This window comes from Pyrgilauda ruficollis, unplaced genomic scaffold, assembly GCF_017590135.1.
Source record: "Pyrgilauda ruficollis isolate IOZ18807 unplaced genomic scaffold, ASM1759013v1 scaffold20, whole genome shotgun sequence".
Taxonomy (NCBI): domain Eukaryota; kingdom Metazoa; phylum Chordata; class Aves; order Passeriformes; family Passeridae; genus Pyrgilauda; species Pyrgilauda ruficollis.
The window spans coordinates 5,474,599-5,493,314 of record NW_024519207.1 but is presented as its reverse complement, the minus strand read 5'-3'; the positions used below and the strand labels follow the sequence as shown (position 1 = coordinate 5,493,314).

The following is an 18,716-nucleotide window of genomic DNA, read 5'->3' as shown; positions in this document are numbered from 1 at the left end:
GCCAGAAGAGAAATAGGTCCTAAAGTACCAATCACCAAAAGCCATGTTGGCAAGTTCCTTCCTTACTAAATGCATTTGACACTAATTGCTGTTTATTGAAGAACCTGAGTGAAACCTCACTCTGACATGTATTTGGAAACTCCCTGCATCTGCTTCAGTTTTCTGTATTTCCCATTTTTGGTGCCCCACTTCACAGGACCAGCTCTCTCATGACTGGCTCCTCTGCCTGCACAGGGGTACACCAAAGCGGGGACTGCTGTTTCTTACCCACAGCAGTTCTTATCCAACACAACAATGAAAATGGGAAATGTCATTTTTCACCCATCTACTTGTTGAAAAATAAAATCAAAGGTCCATGATGCTACTTCCTCTACCAATATTTTAATCTTAGCTAATATTGCAAGCTCTTTTTTGATTTATAATTAATTTAACAAAGTTATCTGCAATTAATAGTTCAGGTAGGAGAAAGATGTTCCACGAATGTCTTGCTGGATTGATTAAAATTCAATAACATCAGAAGAAATACTTATGCAAACAATATGGTAGAAGTCATATTTATTGATAAAAATTAATATATCTGCTATAAAATTTGTAACAGTAATGCAACTGAATATTTATTTTGATGCATAAACCTGAATGTTACATACCAAATACAATACAGTAACACTGGTTTCTTCCTTATTTACATGTTTATGAAAATTGATATGCAATCCATGTTAAAAGAACTTGTAATGGAGAATAGTTACATTAGAAAAATAATATTCTTGATAAAGCATTCTTGAGGACTCCAATCACATTTTCAGGCCTCTTTCAATAAGGCAAAAATCCCTGGTACAGCATATAACTTAATTTACAAAATACAATAACTTCAGACACATCTTCAAGTTTTCTTTTGGTATGCTTTTTCTCACTGTAAAATTACTCAATTCTCTTACTAAACAGAAAGAACTTTCTATAACAAAACTTAATGAGTTCTATTACATATCACATATAAATCGCTGTAGCTTAGCGACCATAACCGGGCAATCTTTCTCCTTAACTCTTTGCTCAATGAGCTTTTCTTAGATGTAGGACATGTAGTATTTTGAAATCGTTATGACTGTGGTATCTTTCTTCAGTTTTCATAGGAAACAATCTGTCACATTTTGAAACTTTTTTTAAAATTTTATTTTTATTTTAGGAACTGGTGCACAACTACATTTCCACTCACAAGAGAACATCACAAATGTAACTAAAATTAGGCTTGGATAACTTTGAAAACGTACTACTATGTGCCCAAACCCAAATTTCTTACTTTAATACTTTATAACCCTGCCATGCTCTAGGAATTCTTCTTTTTCTGCATAGCTTCGTTACTAGTCACAGTCAGATAGTTTTAATTCCTTCAAAGGCACAAAACTTCCACCTCTTTTCCAGTGTTGCTCCTACACCAGTGAATTCTTGTTTAAACATGCGTGGCAGTCTCATCAAAAGCATTTCTATCTCATTTGCAGAGATCTGAGAAAGAAACAAAGGTAAAATTAAAGTGAGAAAGCTGCCCTGTAGCTTGTAAAGAGGAAACATTAAGAACAGATGCAATAGGGATGCAGGGGAAATTAATCCAGGCCATATGAAAACAGCCAACCATTATTACTTTTTTTAACCTTAGTCTGATATGACTTTCCATACTCCAAAGCAAGTGCAGATTCCTTGAAGGAATGACTTTGCTCTTGTAGATGGTATCTCACTGTAAAGCGATGACAACTGCCATGCTGGGGCTGTGTCCACAGTGTGGTTGAAGTCCACCTAAAAGCTACAGTCATGGGTGTTCTTGTGAGCAGGAGGAAGCAGATGGGACCTTATTCTTCTTCTCAGCCTACGTTTTGAATGCTTCTCCCAGCTCCATCAGCTTTTCTCTTTCAAAAAGATTTTAATCAACTCCCTGTTGTTACTGAAGGTTGACTATCCATGGAGCCATCTTCCCTCGGTCTTACCCAGTCCAGCAGCCCCAGGTAATTAAGCAGTAAAGCTCCCAGTTCCGCATCGCTCAGGATGTTTTTATCGTTTCGAAACCTTCCTAATAGGCAAGATGCTCTCTTGCCTATTAGAAAACACTTTCACAAAGGCAACCTTCCTGGTATAGTCAGTAGGGAAGTCAAAAAATGAACAGTCATGGAATATGAGCCATTTTTTCCTACTGCTTCTGAAGTGGTAGTCATGAAAGGAACAGCAAAGAAATCTATGGGTGCTGCCTGTTATCCACAGGTATCTCCATGGTTTGAAAGGCTTATCTGGAAATAATGATATTTCTGCTTATTCATACTAGTAGAAACCTTCCATGGTGAAACCTTTCCTTTTTAAGACAGTACATAAACATAAAATATGCTAATTATACTTTAGTACACCCAAGGAGGGCGAGAAAATATCTATTGTCTTATTTTTCTGTAGAGGTTAGTGCAATAGAAAGATTAAATGATTTGTTAAGGGTGGCACCAAAACTCAGTTTTGGAGGCAGTCTAAAGCCTCAGCATGATCCAATCCATCTTTTAAGTACTCACATGGCAGCAGTGGGTGTCTGGTTACTTTTGTGCAATGTATCTGAGCTCTGTACTGAGCCCTCAGCCCACACGGGTATGCTGACCTTATCATTCCTGTTCAGGCGAGGAATGACAGGCTAACCATGGAAAGTAATTGAAATTCATCTCTGAGATTGCATCTCTGGATCACGCTATTAAAAAGTAATTTGTTTCTACAAGCAGTTGCTTCCAAAATAAACCAACGAGGTCAAATTTTGCAGCTTGTATTTATTATGCAGTAGGTAGGTCCAGAGGTAGCTGCAGAGATGGCAGACAATGCTCCTTCCTTAAGGGCTCTGTTTGCAAGTCAAGAGCTTGACCCTGGCAGCCTCACAGAAGCCCACATGTTACTCATGTGAGCAAAAACTCAAGGGCAGAGCCCACAGCCATGTACAAGAAGGGACCACAGCAGTGCAGGGCGAGAATGTTGAAGAGTTCACTAGGGAGAAGCAATGAGCAGCAGGGCTGGAGCCCAGAGAGTCCATATTTTGGATGATTAATGTCATCATTCAAGAGATACAGAGCTAGAGAGGTCATCCAGGGGAAAAAGCAGTTGAAACTTAGACAAATGCCGTGTTCAGGAAGGACTTGAAAGATAACCGAGGAGATTGGACAGACTAGGTGAATCAGGGCAAGACTAAACAAAGTGCACTGTAGCAGGGGCACAGAGAAGCAGAAGAACGGCTGGAGGTGTGAAGTTCTGGATTCATCAGGTCTTGATAAAACCAGACATTAAAAAAAGAATTGAAATTCATCAGTTTCTCACCTATTTCTCCCATCCCCATCCCCATCCCCTACTCCCTTTTCATTGTGGGTGGCAGGGGGCTGTAAAGCACTAGCAAACCTGAGTTGCCATGGCCAGAAGGCAGTGCCTAACAAATTCATCATCCTTCCTCACTCATCATTGCAGCCTGTTGTAATTCCAGTGAGCTTCTAGTTCAGGATCTCCTCTGCTTTTAGCTCTACACTTTTTCATAGAAACAGAGGAAGGATCCAGGATCATCCAGAAGCATGAAGCAGCTCATCAAAGCAGTGAGAAGCTGATCTTAGCTATGGGCTGAGGGGGCTGCTCAGGAACAAAACATTACCAGGATCAAAGGAGTTGTGTTGCAAGAACTGGGAAAGCACCATCATCCAAGTATTGGCAGACATGGGACAGAGCTGTGGCTGGCCACAGGGTGACCCCTGCATCTGCTAAGCTGCTGCTTAGCACTAGAAGTACCATTCACCTGATCATTTCACACTTGAGCTTCTCACCTTCTGACTTGCTTAATATTCAGTGCAGAGGAATAGGCCCATTTGGGGCCTTGACTTCATCTCATTCTACAGCAGATATTAAAAAGTAAGTCAAAGAATCTTATCCTACAGGTATGTATTGACTGTAGACTGTATGAACTGATGCATTAAACACTTTGCACACTGTTTTGTGTTGGCCTCACTTTTCTCTTGGCCACAGCTTCACTGAAATTAGCACACCCAATTCCTTTATGTGGTTGCGTCTGCTCCCACATGGAGACAAAGGACAGGAAACATGGTCCATTCCTGTGATCATGAAGGTTCAGTGTGACATACAACTAACAACTTTTCAAAGAATAAAGGGCCATCTCCAAAAACTACACAGTTTGATGGCTATGGCCACACCTGCCTCTTGTTCTGCTTTTTTTCCTCTGCAGCTATATTTCAGAATCATGTGTCATAAATTCAGCTGCTAATCTTTGCCATTTAGAGTTCTGCTTTTCTGTGCCACAAAGGATAGCTAAGCAGTTTGAGGCAAAGACCTCAACACTAGCATGTGCACTGTAATTTGCAAATGAATAAAGACTGCAAACCCCCAAGCCCCATATCCCATTATCTTTCTAATGGAAATGCATGAAAAGTTTAACCTGCAGTAAAGAATAATACAATATTTCTAAAGAGAAAATAGATTTTGATTAATTTTTTTTACCCTAGAGTCCAACTGCTGCATATAAGACCAAAGATACTCTATATTGGCTCCAAAAGGGTGGACGTGAAGAAATGTGGATATGATACCTATATTAAAAACAGACACAAAGTGTTAAAATTACTTCAGACACTGTATCATTAGAATAGGCAAAATAATTCTGAAGAGTCTGTTCATACAGGTTTTTCAGTATGAATTGTGACTTATTTTCCTTGCACAACCCAATAAACATAACAAAACAGCACATTTTTAATACAGTCATAGTAATGTGCTAAATACAACAGCTCATCTTCAGGAATGACGGCAGTTAGCAAGTAAGTGACCAAGATAATAGATGGATGAGTAAAGGAATTTCTAAACAAAGCCTTGCTGGGAGCATTTAAACTACTAATTTTATGCTTGATTTACCAATATAAAATTGTGGATACTGTAATGGTAAAATTATTGTTTTTTTCCCCTTCACTGGATTCTCTGTTGTGAAAATGTTTCATACAATTGTGTCAGAACCCTCACTCCCTCAAATTTTTCTAGTAATTATGCAGATGCTGGTTATGAAAAGTATTTAATCCGTGTTACCCCTAACTACTGCTGAAGAAAACACAAATGCTATATGACATATTTGCTTATTTATCTTTTCTTAAGAGAGAGCATGTTCTGTCTATCTTCATTGTTGTTTCAGGATGATTATAAAAGGTATGGGAATAAAAAGTGGCTAGAAGGAGTCAGGATCTAAGTCTAGAGATTTTTTTCTGCAGTGAAAATCAAGTAACAGCATTAATAATGTGGACCAGAGAAAACAAGATTTGGGGCATCAGTATTGCTATTAAAAGCACTATCCAATTTCTCTTCTTCTAAGCAAACAGTGAAAATACAAAATGGCATGTGTGTTACTTGCTGTTTGGGGAGAGCTGAACTGTAAGAATCAGAACAAATATTTTCAGCTCTCTTTGGATGGGCTTCTTAGCTGAACCACCCTAGGGGAAGTTTCTTATACTTAAATCACAAACACCAGGATTAAAAATGCTTACAAATGACAAAAATGGGTCACTGTATCTTGTGTACTGCAGGCCATACTGCTTTCTTGATGCTGAATGAATTAGGATAATCTTGGATTTAGTTTTTCCCTAAGTACTGGCCGTGGTTGAAACTGATAAGCAATATTTAACGCATTTTAGACTGGCTTTGCAGAGAACACCTTTTTTCCTCCTCCACTTTTCAAACAGCATTTACAAACTCCTGGTCCTGCATAAGGAGTGGCATACAATAAATTTTTTACTATGGCAAGTCCTAGCAGCAGTGACCTTCTTTGTGCTGTGGGTGACTACAGGTAACCACACAGGAACTCTAGAAACAGAAGTCAAGACCATCACACTTGGATGAGACGACTGCAAATCCAATTTGTACTCAAATCACATTTTACCAGTGTCATTGCATTGGTTATATGGTTCCTGAGGCTTTTCAATTCAGGACATTCAAAGCCAGCTCTTTCATGTAATGTAAATAAAAGTAATTTGTCAATATGTTGTAGTTATTGACTGGAGTTCCATGAAAACTTTTTTTTCTTTTATGCTCTTTTCCTCTAAGACAACACTGCATTTTTCAAAATACAGAAAAACTTGGTGAATGCATAGAGGCAAGCCCCATTTTTCTCTTGCCACATCTGATAACGCCTCAGAGGAAGAGATAACATGAAATCCATCTTGAGGAATCTTTAATCTTTGGACTGTAACAGTGAGTCAGTTGTGGGGGTACTATGACCAGTAATATCTTAACTGAGGTTATTCTGTTTATCTGAGTGTGCCACTGAACAGCAGATGGACGGGACCCACTTTGGGACACTGCCACTGTTTGTTACAGTCAAATAGTGAGCGACCTAGAAAAAAAGTTTGCTATTCTGTTCTTAAAATTCCATGGTTGCTGTCTTTCTCACAGAATGAACTTCAAAAAGATCAAGTACTGCCCCTGCAATTAAGAGTTTTAGATTTAATTATAACAAGCAGAATTCAATCAAGTCATACATTTCTGTACATTCCACTGTTTTGAATCTCACTAATCACAGGGAGTTTGTGTACTAAGCACTTTAAATGTTTGAATACATTCTTCACTTTTAAATGACCTCTTTGGTCTGAACTGAACGTGTGAATTACTGGATCTGTGCCTCAGCAATAAACCAGCAATCTTCCTGGTGCCTAGGAGATGAAAATGAGTTGCATTTAAACAAACTAAGGTCGTTTTGGAACTATCATTTATCAGGATACCACTGATTTGTGAAAAGACTAGACCAAAGAAATTAAACCTGTTCTTTCAGGTCAACATTTCTGTTGCCATGCCACAGGATATACTTTGGATCTGTGGGCCTTCATGCTCCCTGAAAACCTACCCCACTGAAAACAAATGCAAATATACGTGGGTCTAAATGGGGCACGTTCCCTCCAAGGGTGGCATGGCTACAGCCAGTTCTGTGTGGCTAAATGCCAGTTAGGTGGCCCACTGCCTATAAGCTTTAGCTTTAGGCACTATTTAAGAGGTTATTTAAAAAATTTTATTCTAGGTAAAGGGTATGACAGTCCTTGTGGTATTCTTTATAAATATTCATATTGCTAATTCCCTCACCTAAAGTCAAAGGCATAAATCTGGCATGCTTAATATATGTAGTAGATGTATTTTTTGCTTGGTAGTTTACTAATACTATTTGCATCCCCTTCTTCTTCACCACTTTGTCTAATAATCATATAACAAGCTATACAACTCTGGCCTGCTAAATCTTCATGTAAATAAAGTCATCATACATTCATGCTGCAAGTCTAAATGCAGATTCTGCAAATTTCTTCATACCTGAAATCCTTCCATTAAACAGCAGATTTTTTCAGAAAGGAAAAGTTCAGTTGTATTTTAGGATTTTTCTTACTAAAAGCCATTCTAAACCCAGATTAAGAAAAAAAAAATCTATTTTTTTTTCTTTTTCACTTGTATTAGCACAAAGATGTGTGTAAACATACATGCAAAACAGAAAGCTGTTAGAAGGCATTTTGTTCTCAAAGATCTTCTTTGGGGTTATCTTACCTATTAATAGTGCCTCTTTCTCTGATTTTAGACCTGGGCTTCGTTTTTCTGAGTTTTTTTCTCTGTCCTGGTTGACCAATGCTACTGTCAATACATTGATTTCCTATGAAGTTAAAAAAAACAAACAGGTGGTCATGTATATTTCATTTACCTCGATTAAAATTGTTTGCTTCCTTTCAACTATATAAAAAAATCATTATTTTAATTCACATCTAAAGACAAGGCAATTATAAATAATTGATTTGTTTGCAGAATATTAAGACACATTTTGAACTACCTTTGCGACAAGTGCTGCCAAGAAGAGAAATTTTGCTTGAGGAATAAGTAATAACTTTGTTGCTAGTTCTTCTTCATTATAACAGCTGGAAAGATTGTGCTATAAAGTGTGAGGATGGTCAGAAAACTCACATTTTACAGCTATTAAAGCTGTAAACCAAGACTGCCTCCAGGGAACATGGATGGAGACATTCAGTTACAGCCATAAGAGTAAATTCAGCAGTCACTAACAACATTTTTAGCTACTAGAGCACAACCCTCTCCCCTGTTACACTCTTCAACCAGTGCCTGGCACGGCACTGGCCCATCCCAAACAACTCAGGCATGTTTTGGGTGTCGGCACATTTCAGGAAGACCATTCCTAACAGGTGGTTTGAATAAAGCTATTTTGTTTTAAGGACTGAAACAAGTCAAGGGCAAACAAGTCAAGGCTCCTACTGGGAGCTCTTTTTTTTTCTGGAATTGGTGGCCTGAACCACCTAAATTTTGTCTGAGAGATCACATAGCAGATGCTCCATCAGAAGTACCCAGGCAGTTGTGTGACTGGGCAGAGATGAAGGAAATAAATTATTTCCAAGGCACGCAAGTGACCTCAGAGTGTATTGCACGATATTCAAGCATATCCATGGGCTGTTTCCATGGAGCAGCCAATGTGCAATGACTCGTTCCTCAGTGAGGCAGTGACTCACGCTGCTGCATCTGCTCTGGGAAATGCTCAGCAGTTCCATGCAAAACCTTGGAGGCAGAGAGCATGGTGTTGGAGACACGGTGGTGTGAGGTGGGACTGTGAAGGAATGGTGCTCTCATTCTGTTTGAGGGAGTCAAGGTAAGCTGCTGAAGGTTGTGTGGGACTGGGCAGTCTTAAATGCAAGCAAATATGTGCTATTTGGAATAATGATGTGGCTCATTTAGGACATACCCATGGTGTGAAGCCTTGCTCCAAAACTTTTGGCAAGGATTTTTGGCAATAGAAGAGGGACACTGGGCTTGGGTTGCTCTGAGGCATTTCTGAAGGTGTGAATAATCCATGCTAAAAAAAGGCAAAAACTCCAAAGTATGTCAAATGTGCCTCTTTATGGATGACTAAAGGCTTCACAGTCTGTGAGACTGGTAAAAAGAGTCACATGCTTCCTCATTTCTAATTGAAAAAGAAACAACAAACAACATAAGCCAAAACCCCTCAGTGACGTAGTCTGTGCTCTTCATAGGCCTGCTCCAAGGGGCAGCTGCCTGATGGCTCAGATGCATCGTGGCTACAAGTGCTCCTTCGTGTCACAAAGAAGAACAAGCTGCCATGTGTCAGCCAAGGAACTCTGTGTGCACAGAAGTGACACACATGCATGTGAATCCTCAGCCCCCAGCAACAAGGGGCTCTGACAGGTCCTGGCCCACACCAAACGAGGTGTGAGGTCCATTGGGTCATCTGGGGTTTGTCACAGTTGTAATGGCCAGCTGAGGCATTTCTCCTGGCCACAGATCTATGTGTAGTTGTGCACATGTCAGCCTTTGCTGGCTTTTGAGTTAGTAGAGATCAAGTAACTTTTTAGTTGTGTGTTTTAGTTTTGGGAGTCTGCAGTTCCAGAGGCAGCTACATCACCTTGACACTAACACTCCTGTAGTGCTGTAATGCACAAGGCACATTATAGCAGCAGCAGCATGCTCTAAATTGTCCAGCACTGCTGATTCTCCTCCTGTCAGAGCCAAAGACTAATGCAAATTCTGATCTACTGCTGGCCATGACATCCAAAAGCAGTGAAAAGAAAACCCATCAAGAAATGGAAATAAAAGGTGTTTACATGACTTTCGCCAAGAGGGCAGTAATGACAAGGGGGTTACAGATCAGAACAGAGCTTGGTGACAGATTTCATGATACTGCAGCAGAAAAGCAGAGCTACCAGAGCTTGTATAGGTTAAGATGAAATTTTGACTTCATCAGAGATGGAAAAGCAGTCTAAAAATAGCAATTCCTGAGGGGAGAAGGTGGAAGCAGGGAGATGTGCATTTGCTATAACAGGCCCCAAACACAGCACACTCGCAGTTTCAGGTGGGATTAGAAGTTTTGTCAAGCAGTGATGCAGAGAAAGAAACTATAATCCCATTGGGAGCAAGGAACAGATGGATTCTCATTTAATGCCTAGATTTGAGCCTGTGCAGAACGTTTTGTATGATTTATAGGACAGTGCAAATGGATGCTAAAGGAAGTCACATCAAGTCTTCCTTAGCTGTATGTTGGAACAGAGGATAAAATAGTAAAAGTTTTTTTTATGTGGAAGCCTGTGGAAATGAGTGGCAAAGATAGATACTCAGCAAACCACTGGTTTTAGAAGAAAGTTGCAGGTTCTTGGAGGCTTTAAAAGGAGAGGTTTCTGCCATCCAATGCTACCTGCCTCAGAGAAGACAATAAATTAGATCACTCTGATGTGTTCAGCTGCCAAAAGAAGTTTGCACAGGCCATGAGAAAAATATAGGGTGTGCATAGTCACACAAAGTAAATCAGAATTCAGCAGCAATGCTGCTAGGAATTAATAGTGGTTTAAGAGAAATGGCATAATTGGGTCTAAAAAATAGGTGTGAAATTCACCCAGAAACTGGGCTAATTATAGCGTAAGTGAAAACCTTAAGAATCTGACAGCATACTGCAGATACAAATCTGGTACCTATGAAACCTTTACAACAAATCCTCATGCAGTTAATTTACACTTTTTTAGAGGCACTACTTATGTCAACCCACAGAAACAAGACTTTTAAGAGTGCAAAGGTGAATGAGGCAATAAATAATTAGAAAAAAACAGTTAGGTCACCTCTCTGACGTGAGAAAAAGCCACTGATCACCAGATGCCTGAAGAAAATTATTTAATACATACTGCATTACAGTAATTCCTTTCTTTCCTGGAGACTATTCTTTATTTGGCAAATTATATTTTCTGAGGCCCTAAGCAGTCTCCTTCAGCAGGTTTCATTATAAAAGGAATATTTTACTACCATCTGTCAGTTACTGCATTAAAGGACAAGAACAGAGCTGAGCTGAGCATGTGCAAACTGGTACTTATTAGAAATGAAGTGACCTTGCAAGAAATAAACACTGTGAGAAAGGCTTAATCCAGGTTAAAACACACCTGGAGATCATTAGGGACCTGGTTCTATTTATTATTCACAAATGATGTCAGGCACTGGAAAACGAGGGGGACCAATTTGATGACGACAGCTCCAGAGCTGCTCAGTATGAATGCAAGCATTCTGTGTGATGCTCTCACCATTGCCAGCTTAGAGCTTTTTCTTGCAAATGACACTTTAATCCATCAGTAGATGATGAAAAGACCTGAATTTGTCTCATGGGATTGAAATCCCTATGGCTCTGTAGAATTTCCCTTGGGACCAGTGTTTTCATTCAGGGCTCCCTGCATTTGAACCAGGGAGGGAGAAACAGACAGAGAGTCTTTCTGGAAAACCTTCAGGAAGACTTTCTGGATGAAACAGAGGACAGCAAATGACAATTGTATCCCACGGACTATTGATTTCCACAAGCAGATCTCTGGCACCACCATTGACACAGAGCTGAGAGCTGCGGAGAGTCATACATGGCAGTTTTGCACATGGATGTATAAAGCCTGGCTGTAAGGTGGGAGTGAAGTCTAGTTTTCATCATTCACTCAAGTATCTTGGCTTCTTTTGAAAGAGGCACAGGCAAATATATTGCCCCAAAAGTTGCCTGGTCTCACTGTCCACAGAGCAGCTGTGTCTAACACTGGACATACAGCAAATGAGAGAGTGACTCAAGAGAAATGCACTTGCCAGAGAAAGATACAAAGCTCCCGAAGAGTAGAAGAGATGTAGTGATATTCTACAGAAGATAGCCACAGATCCTATAGGAAAAAAAGACTAGCTCTGCACTCCAGGGCTCCAGCAGACCAGAAAACTCCAGATATTTCGGCTGGATGACTAGGGTCTTTCTCTCCTTTATTGGTTTCTTTTTTCCCCTATGGAAAAGTAAGATATTAAATAAAAAGTTCTCAATCTAGATAGCATTAATGCTCTTCAGGTCAGTCTTAAACTAGTGCAAAAAAGGCAGACAATGTAAAATATTTGTTCTTGCCTGAAAATACATGCTAGCCACATCCCTAAAAATAGGGAGACTGAGGACTTGATATTCACTGAGGAAGAGTTGGACAGGGCTTGCACAGTAACTGCCCTACCTGGAAACTCCTCTGGCCAGAGTGCAGTTCTATACCATCTGTTTTTCAAGACTCTGCTTTGAAAGGCAGAATATAGGATTTAGTGAACGTGACACTGAAGATACCTGACATGTGCCCAGGATGCACTGACATTCAAAGAGATGAAATATTCCCTTCACTCTCTGGGTAATCCAAGTATTTGATAATTATCTTTGAATCTAGGGGGAATGATGACTGCTTGCATACTGTCTTCAAAGACCTAATTTTCTTTGTTGTAGTTTATGGACTTCTGAAGAATCGTGTAGTGAGGGAGTAAAAATAATATTGTGTCTTCTGAAAGGCCCAGTAAAAATCCCATAAACCTACTAGCCTCTGGAAAAGTTTGCATTTTTATTATACATACAAAGCCAATTGTCTGAGGCATTAAAACAGTGGCAGAAAAAGGAAAGACTTGATATTTGTCACAGCAGGCAAAACAGAGCAACTGCTGAATGTTGTTAGATGTAAGGGATACACAACACTTTCTCATCAGCCAGGGGATTTATGAGAGAAAATGAGTAGGAGGAGAAAAAAACTATATATCTGAAACATAAGCAAAAATCTTGCAGGCTATTAACAGCAGGCCAGAGAGATGCTGTAAGCTTGGAAATAAAAGGTAATTTTAAAATTCTGATAGAAGAAAGAGCCATGCACACATGATACCACATCCACAGCCTATAAGGTATTGAAAGGCATATGTGTGCCTGCTCTGAGCACACAGACCTGGGCCTAGACTTCTGGTGAGTTTGTCCAAACTGCTTATTGGGGACCAGGCAGGTTTGATTGCAAACTTGGGTAAAAACTGGTCTGCAGCATGAACTGTATATATTTAATTTATTTGCATTTATCTGTGAACCTCCTATAGTCTGGTATAGATGGGTTTGCTTTGCTAGTCTTTTTTTAAGTGTACTTCAGAACTACATCTGAAAATTTAATCTTGCAGTTTTAACCTGAGTGGAGCATAATTCAATAACCAATCAAGTGAACGGAAGTCTTGCAATACTTTCAATGCACATCAAGTCAGGCATCTTAAATTTATGGGGACATGCAAGGCTGAGGTACAGGACAACTTCTGACAGCTTAGTATGGTTGTCAGTTGAGAATGGGCTACTGTCCTTGTCTATGTTCTTATCCATGGTGAATTCAAAATTATTCAATCCAAGTTGAACTAAGCAACAGTGAGCTTATTTAAATTTAACTTGAATCAAATTTCCTTGCAAATGTGGCAACGTATGAGTACACTCACAGGCAGTGATTGTGACTCAGACGATCACAGGATCACAAAATCAGGTAGATGACCTTGGGAGATCTCTAGTCCAACCTTCTGCTCAGAGCAGGATCAGCTGCAGTGGCAGGGCACATGAGTGTGTAACAGAAATGTAGCAATCCAATGGCTCAGCAGTTCCTCTGCAACATCCCAGTCCTGCACCCCGCAGAAGGGATTTTCCAACCACCATCACTTGCTCCATCCTTGTGATACTTGTGTTTCAAGTCTTATTTCCACAAGCACAAAGGTGGACAGAGGCACCATTACAGATGGGGAAAATGTGATAACCTAATCAGAGAACACAGAGTCCCCTGACCCAGCTCCTCCCAGGGCTGTCACAGGAAAGTACTGGCCCCAGGGGTCGAACATGACATCAGTCCACCTCTCTGAAACATCCTACAGACTGAGGGAGCATTGCCTGTAGGGATAGGGGACTTGCTATGGGATGTAGGAGCAGAGCATTTTGGGGTTGTACAAAACCTAGCTGAGGTCCTCAGCAGGGGAAGAAGCAGTAGAAAAAGAAGGGATCATGGCAGTTTGGGAGGGGATAAAAGGGAGTGGTTGCATGTAACCAGGTTGCTGGTCAGTACACTTGTCTGGCCATGTCAGATCAGTGCATAACACCCACTAAACTAATTTCTCTTTTCCTGGGTGAGGGACTCTGTTATGTGTGCATGGGGGGCTGTGGGGTCATCTGAGCAGAGCAGCTGGAGCGGGATCAGCAATCAGAGAGCCACCGCAGCCTGGAGTGCTGCAATTAGAGAGACCTGGCTGTCCAAGGCACCAAATGGGGACACCATGGAGTCTGGGGAATGGCTAAATGACTACTCTGTGTGTGTGTGTGTGTGTGTGTGTGTGTGTGTCTGGAGGAGCCAGTTATGGGACAGCCTGAGAGTCACCAGTTTCTGGAGGGATTCACATTGTGTCTATGTGTGAGTCTCCAGATGTATTTCCCACTAATGGACCTTTACCTGTTTGTGTACCTCAGTGCTGTTCGTGGTTATGAATGCTGAGTTTGTGTTGATCTGTGGGGCTGGCCATGTGTATATAGATGGACCCACGTGATGCATGTGTTGCAGATGTGTTCTTCCACACACCTGTGAGGAATGTGTGCCCAGTGTAGCTGCAGGTTCCTTCCACAGAGCTATGACCACCTTACTTCTGTCAGGCCACCAGGATTCAGCATCTCCCAAAAACAGTAATACTTGGTTTGGGCCAAATGCCTTTAACTCTTTCGTTAATGGAACTTATTCCCCTTCATTGGCTACACACTATGTTGTGATGTGATTTGTGAAAATTTGGTTGAATGTCTGAACTCTGAAAGGAACTTAAAACTGTCCTAACTTTAAAAAATATTGTGTGTGTTACATAGCTCTTCTCTCAGTCTGTCCTCTTCAGTGACTTTTCTGACTCTCTGCTGACTACACCTCTAAAAATACTCTGACTAGAAAATTGCTCATAATTTTGATTAATATCATTCTTGTGTTGCTTCAAATGATTTATCTTCTGCTGGTGAATTAACTACTTCCTAGAAAGCTTATCTTTTATATGATCCTGGCTGCTCACTGCCTAAGAATTGATTTTAGAAAAATGCCTAGCACTAAGTTTAATGGCCTTGTGACACACTGTCTACATGCAGAGAGGTTTCTTGGCCTTTTCTATTTATACTACTTTCTATTCGTAAAGTAAAAATTTGCAGTGGTGCATCACATATAAAAAGAATAAGGCAAGGAATGAGGCATGCAACCATCTGCACAAAAAACAGAGCTTTCACAAGTAGCTAGTGCCACTGTAAGAGTTAGTACCAGGTCAAAAATTCATTTAAAAAAGCCTTTGCTTTTCAGTGTTTTTTTCCAGGGTCTTACAAGAACCTTCTCCTTCTACTACGTACCTAGTGATGCAGAAGGACATATTTGCCATATGCTGCACTGCTGGTGAATATGACTGGTCTATCATTAGAAATTATAGACACCAGGTTTCATAATTTCATTCAAATCAAGCCTAAACTTGGTATCTTATTTTGTTCTATGCAAGAAGCCAGTGTTGGTTTTGTCAGAAACAGCACATTGCAATTACTTTTAAAGGACACTCATATAGAAATTTACTTTTCAAATACACTAATATAGTATTTACTCTTACTGTAAATTTAAGAGTGCACTGGTATTAACAAATAAACAGTTGAAAACTTGAAAAGTTATCTGGCATTAAAATTATACGAACAACAATGTAGACAAATTAAAGCTGTGAATGTAAGACCTTGTGAATGAAAAACTTCAATTGGATAGATCTAAGGTTTGTTTATCTGATTTATCCCACATAATAGAAGCATTTTCAGGAGTGAAGATTAATTGTATTATGGTGCTCTTGACATCCTATTTTTCTGATCCATTTGCCAGAGAGATGCTTTCAGCTTTTTCATTATAAAGCTTTTACTATTGTAACTTTCACCTGCTGAGTTTTAGGCAACTAGCAATAATCTGAAAATGCTTTTCTCATTGAAATTATCTCTTTATATTTTTTCATTGTATTTGAGCACATTTATTTTACGGGAATGTACATATGCAAAATATGGATGACTAATAGGAAAGTTACTTCATGCTCATTTTCAAAAGTATGATCAGATTGCTTCATTTGCTAAAGCTGGATTTATGTGTAGGTTCATGATGACTTAACACAGATGTTTTGTGTGATGTGAAGGTTGTTTGCAAGACAAAAGGTAATTGTCATTTTGCACACTTAGTTTTAGGAATTGTATCCTGGGCTGCATCAAAAGAAGAGTGTCCAGAGGGGATTCTGCCCCTCTGCTCTGGTGAGACCCCACCTGCAGTGCTGCATCCAGCTCTGGGGCTCCCAGCATAGGAAGGACATGGACCTAATTGCTGGAGCAATGTCAGAGGAGGGTCATGAAGATGATAAAATGTCTGGAGCAACTCTCCTGTGAGGACAGGACAGTTGGGGTTGTTCAGCCTGGAGAAGAGAAGATTCTAAGGAGAGACCTTAGAGTACCTCCACATACCTAAAGGGGGCTGCAAAAGAGCTGGAGAGAGACTTTTTACAAGGCCATGTTGGAACAGGACAAGTAGAAATGGATTTACACTGACAGGGCAGGTTTAGATCAGAGTCAAGGAAGAAATTCTTTACTGTGAGGGTGGTGAGACACTGGCATAGGTTGTCCAGAGAAGTTGTGGATGCCCCATTCCTGGAAGTGTTCCAGGCCAGGCTGGACGGGGCTTTGAGCAATCTAGTCTAGTGAAAGCTGTCTCTGCCCATGGCAGGGAATTGTAACTAGATGATCCTTAAAGCCCTTTCAAATGAAAACCATTCTATGAAGAGTGGTTCCTGGGAATATTGAAGTTCCTCTCTCACTTCTGTCACTATTTTCCTGTCTATTCCTTGAAAGCCGGTTGGAAGGCGCGTGAGTGTGGTGTACAACCCCCAGGAGTGCTGCAGCAGGTTTGTGGCTGAAGCAGAGGTGGTCCATCATCCTTCAGGTGGCTGCGGGGGAGCCTGAGTGCTCTGACAAGCCAATCTGCCTTGCACACTGTGTGGGTTAAGCCCACAGCTGCATATGTATAAGGCTGAATGTTATTCCTCACTAGAAATGACAGGATGACTCCTGTATACGTGTGCAGTATAAATATACGGGGAAAATGCTTTGGGATGAAAGGCTCCATATAATGATCAGATATTATTAAAATGTCAGGTAGCTCTGGGCACTGAAGATCTGTCTCCCTGTGGAGCTCATATGAAATTTAAAGTAAAAAAACTTTTGTGATTTGCTGAGTGGGTGGCTGAATGGGTTTTATCATTGTGTCTCAGAGTTCTCTTTCTCCTCCCTCAGATGATCAGAATTCACTGCAATCAAAAGCCAAGTCACTCTGACACTCTTAATTAGGGACAAGAGAAGTGGTGTGATTTCTTGCTGCACATTAACAAAGGGGTTATTGTTAGACCCCAGATCTACTTCAGGCAGCACATTCTGTGTCAGAATATACCTTGGTCTGCTCCCTGTTTGCTCCCTATAGGGTTTCATCATGGTTGGAATCTCAGAGACTCTGATTTAGCCAGCAGAGACATTTGTACCATGCTAAGGAAATCTCACTGTCTTCTGAAATGGCAAACCAGGGCTGTGGTAGCAAAGGGGGGAACACAGAGAGATCTCATCTACCAGTGTAAAAAAACTTTTGAAGGCTGAGTGGGCTCTTTGATAACATCCTAAACAGCCCGTTAAACTCCTGCTACTTTTCAGGCCTCGTGGTATTGAATTCAGGAGGTGCCCATTCCTCATGCCTGTCGCAGTAAGTAGGAAAGCTGCTGAGCTGTGAACGGTCAGAGCTGCTTGAATCTATCATGCTCCATGTGCTTTAAATTGGAGGAAATGAAAAGAAATGAGTGATGGAAGGGCTACAAATAAATATCTGGAATGGAAAAGGTGGTGAGTAGAAAGAGGCACAGCCACTCCTCACTCCCTGGTACTGGCCCCACCAGGAGAGAAGAACCTGAATACAGACAGTAAATGGGTCTCTCTAAAGCCCCCCTGATGGCTCCAATCCAATCAGGGTAAGGGTCCTTGCAGCTTCTCCTAATTACACAGCACACCCCTGACGAGAAACCAAACCCCACTCCTCTCTTCAAAAGGAGCTGTCCTCATCCCTGCACTCTCCATTATTCCTGCCTGCTCTCTTTGCACACATGCAGAAGGGAGAAGTTACAACAAAGGGACTGGAGGGTATCCATAGTTCATGCTCTGCTCTTCTGAGGTGTGGCAGAAAGACAAACCCCAACTTCTGGCGTTCCCTGCAGGGAATGTCAGCCTTGAGCTCATGGGTATGGAGAGGCCAGCAGGACCCTTTCTTTTTCTCTAAAGCACCCAGGTGTCATCACCTCAATTTCTGTAGTGCCCAATCACATCCATGTACTCCAGAAATGCCTGCTGCAAGGCCAGAGGACCTCAGTCTGCTGAGGCAAAGGTTCGCAGCTTACAAACCTGGGAAGCTCAGACAGGAGAGAAACAGACAATTCCTGACATATGCAAGGCCTGCACTGGGGTTTTCTGGCCTGTAACTTAAGACTCAAATTGCTCTTATGTAAGCCACATTGAGCACATATTTTATTGTAAGCCTGTGCTGTTCTGGGAAGAGCAAGCCTTTTGAAGAGTGGGATAACCAGGAAATGACTGCTGCACGCACAAGGAAGCGAAGCAGAAGAATCAGCAATCACTTGGGATCTTCATCACTAAAGATGACCAACTTCTGTCTCACACTCCCAAACTGCTGGGATGATTTTGCACTCTTCTAGCTCCTACTCCTCTCCCTGTGTTCAAGGTCCTTTCCATGTCACCTGGCTCAGTGTGATGCTGCCACACTAAGTGGAGCTGCCACACAAATGGCATGTGTGTACTA

The 18,716-nt window shown here is 40.9% G+C and overlaps 1 protein-coding gene across 3 annotated transcripts in view; it reads right to left on the bottom strand.

The window, feature by feature from the left end:
- Window positions 1-540: 540 nt before the first annotated feature.
- The window catches only part of ENOX1 (ecto-NOX disulfide-thiol exchanger 1), a 354,413-nt gene continuing 336,237 nt past the window's right edge, over window positions 541-18,716 (bottom strand). For all 3 annotated transcript variants that reach the window (XM_041467082.1, XM_041467084.1, XM_041467083.1), the window contains 3 exons: window positions 7,561-7,663; window positions 4,501-4,586; window positions 541-1,497 (listed from right to left, as the gene is read on the bottom strand). In XM_041467082.1, the coding sequence (XP_041323016.1) occupies window positions 1,366-1,497; window positions 4,501-4,586; window positions 7,561-7,663 (321 nt within the window). In that variant the 3' untranslated portion in view covers window positions 541-1,365. The remainder of the gene's footprint in view (window positions 1,498-4,500; window positions 4,587-7,560; window positions 7,664-18,716) is intronic.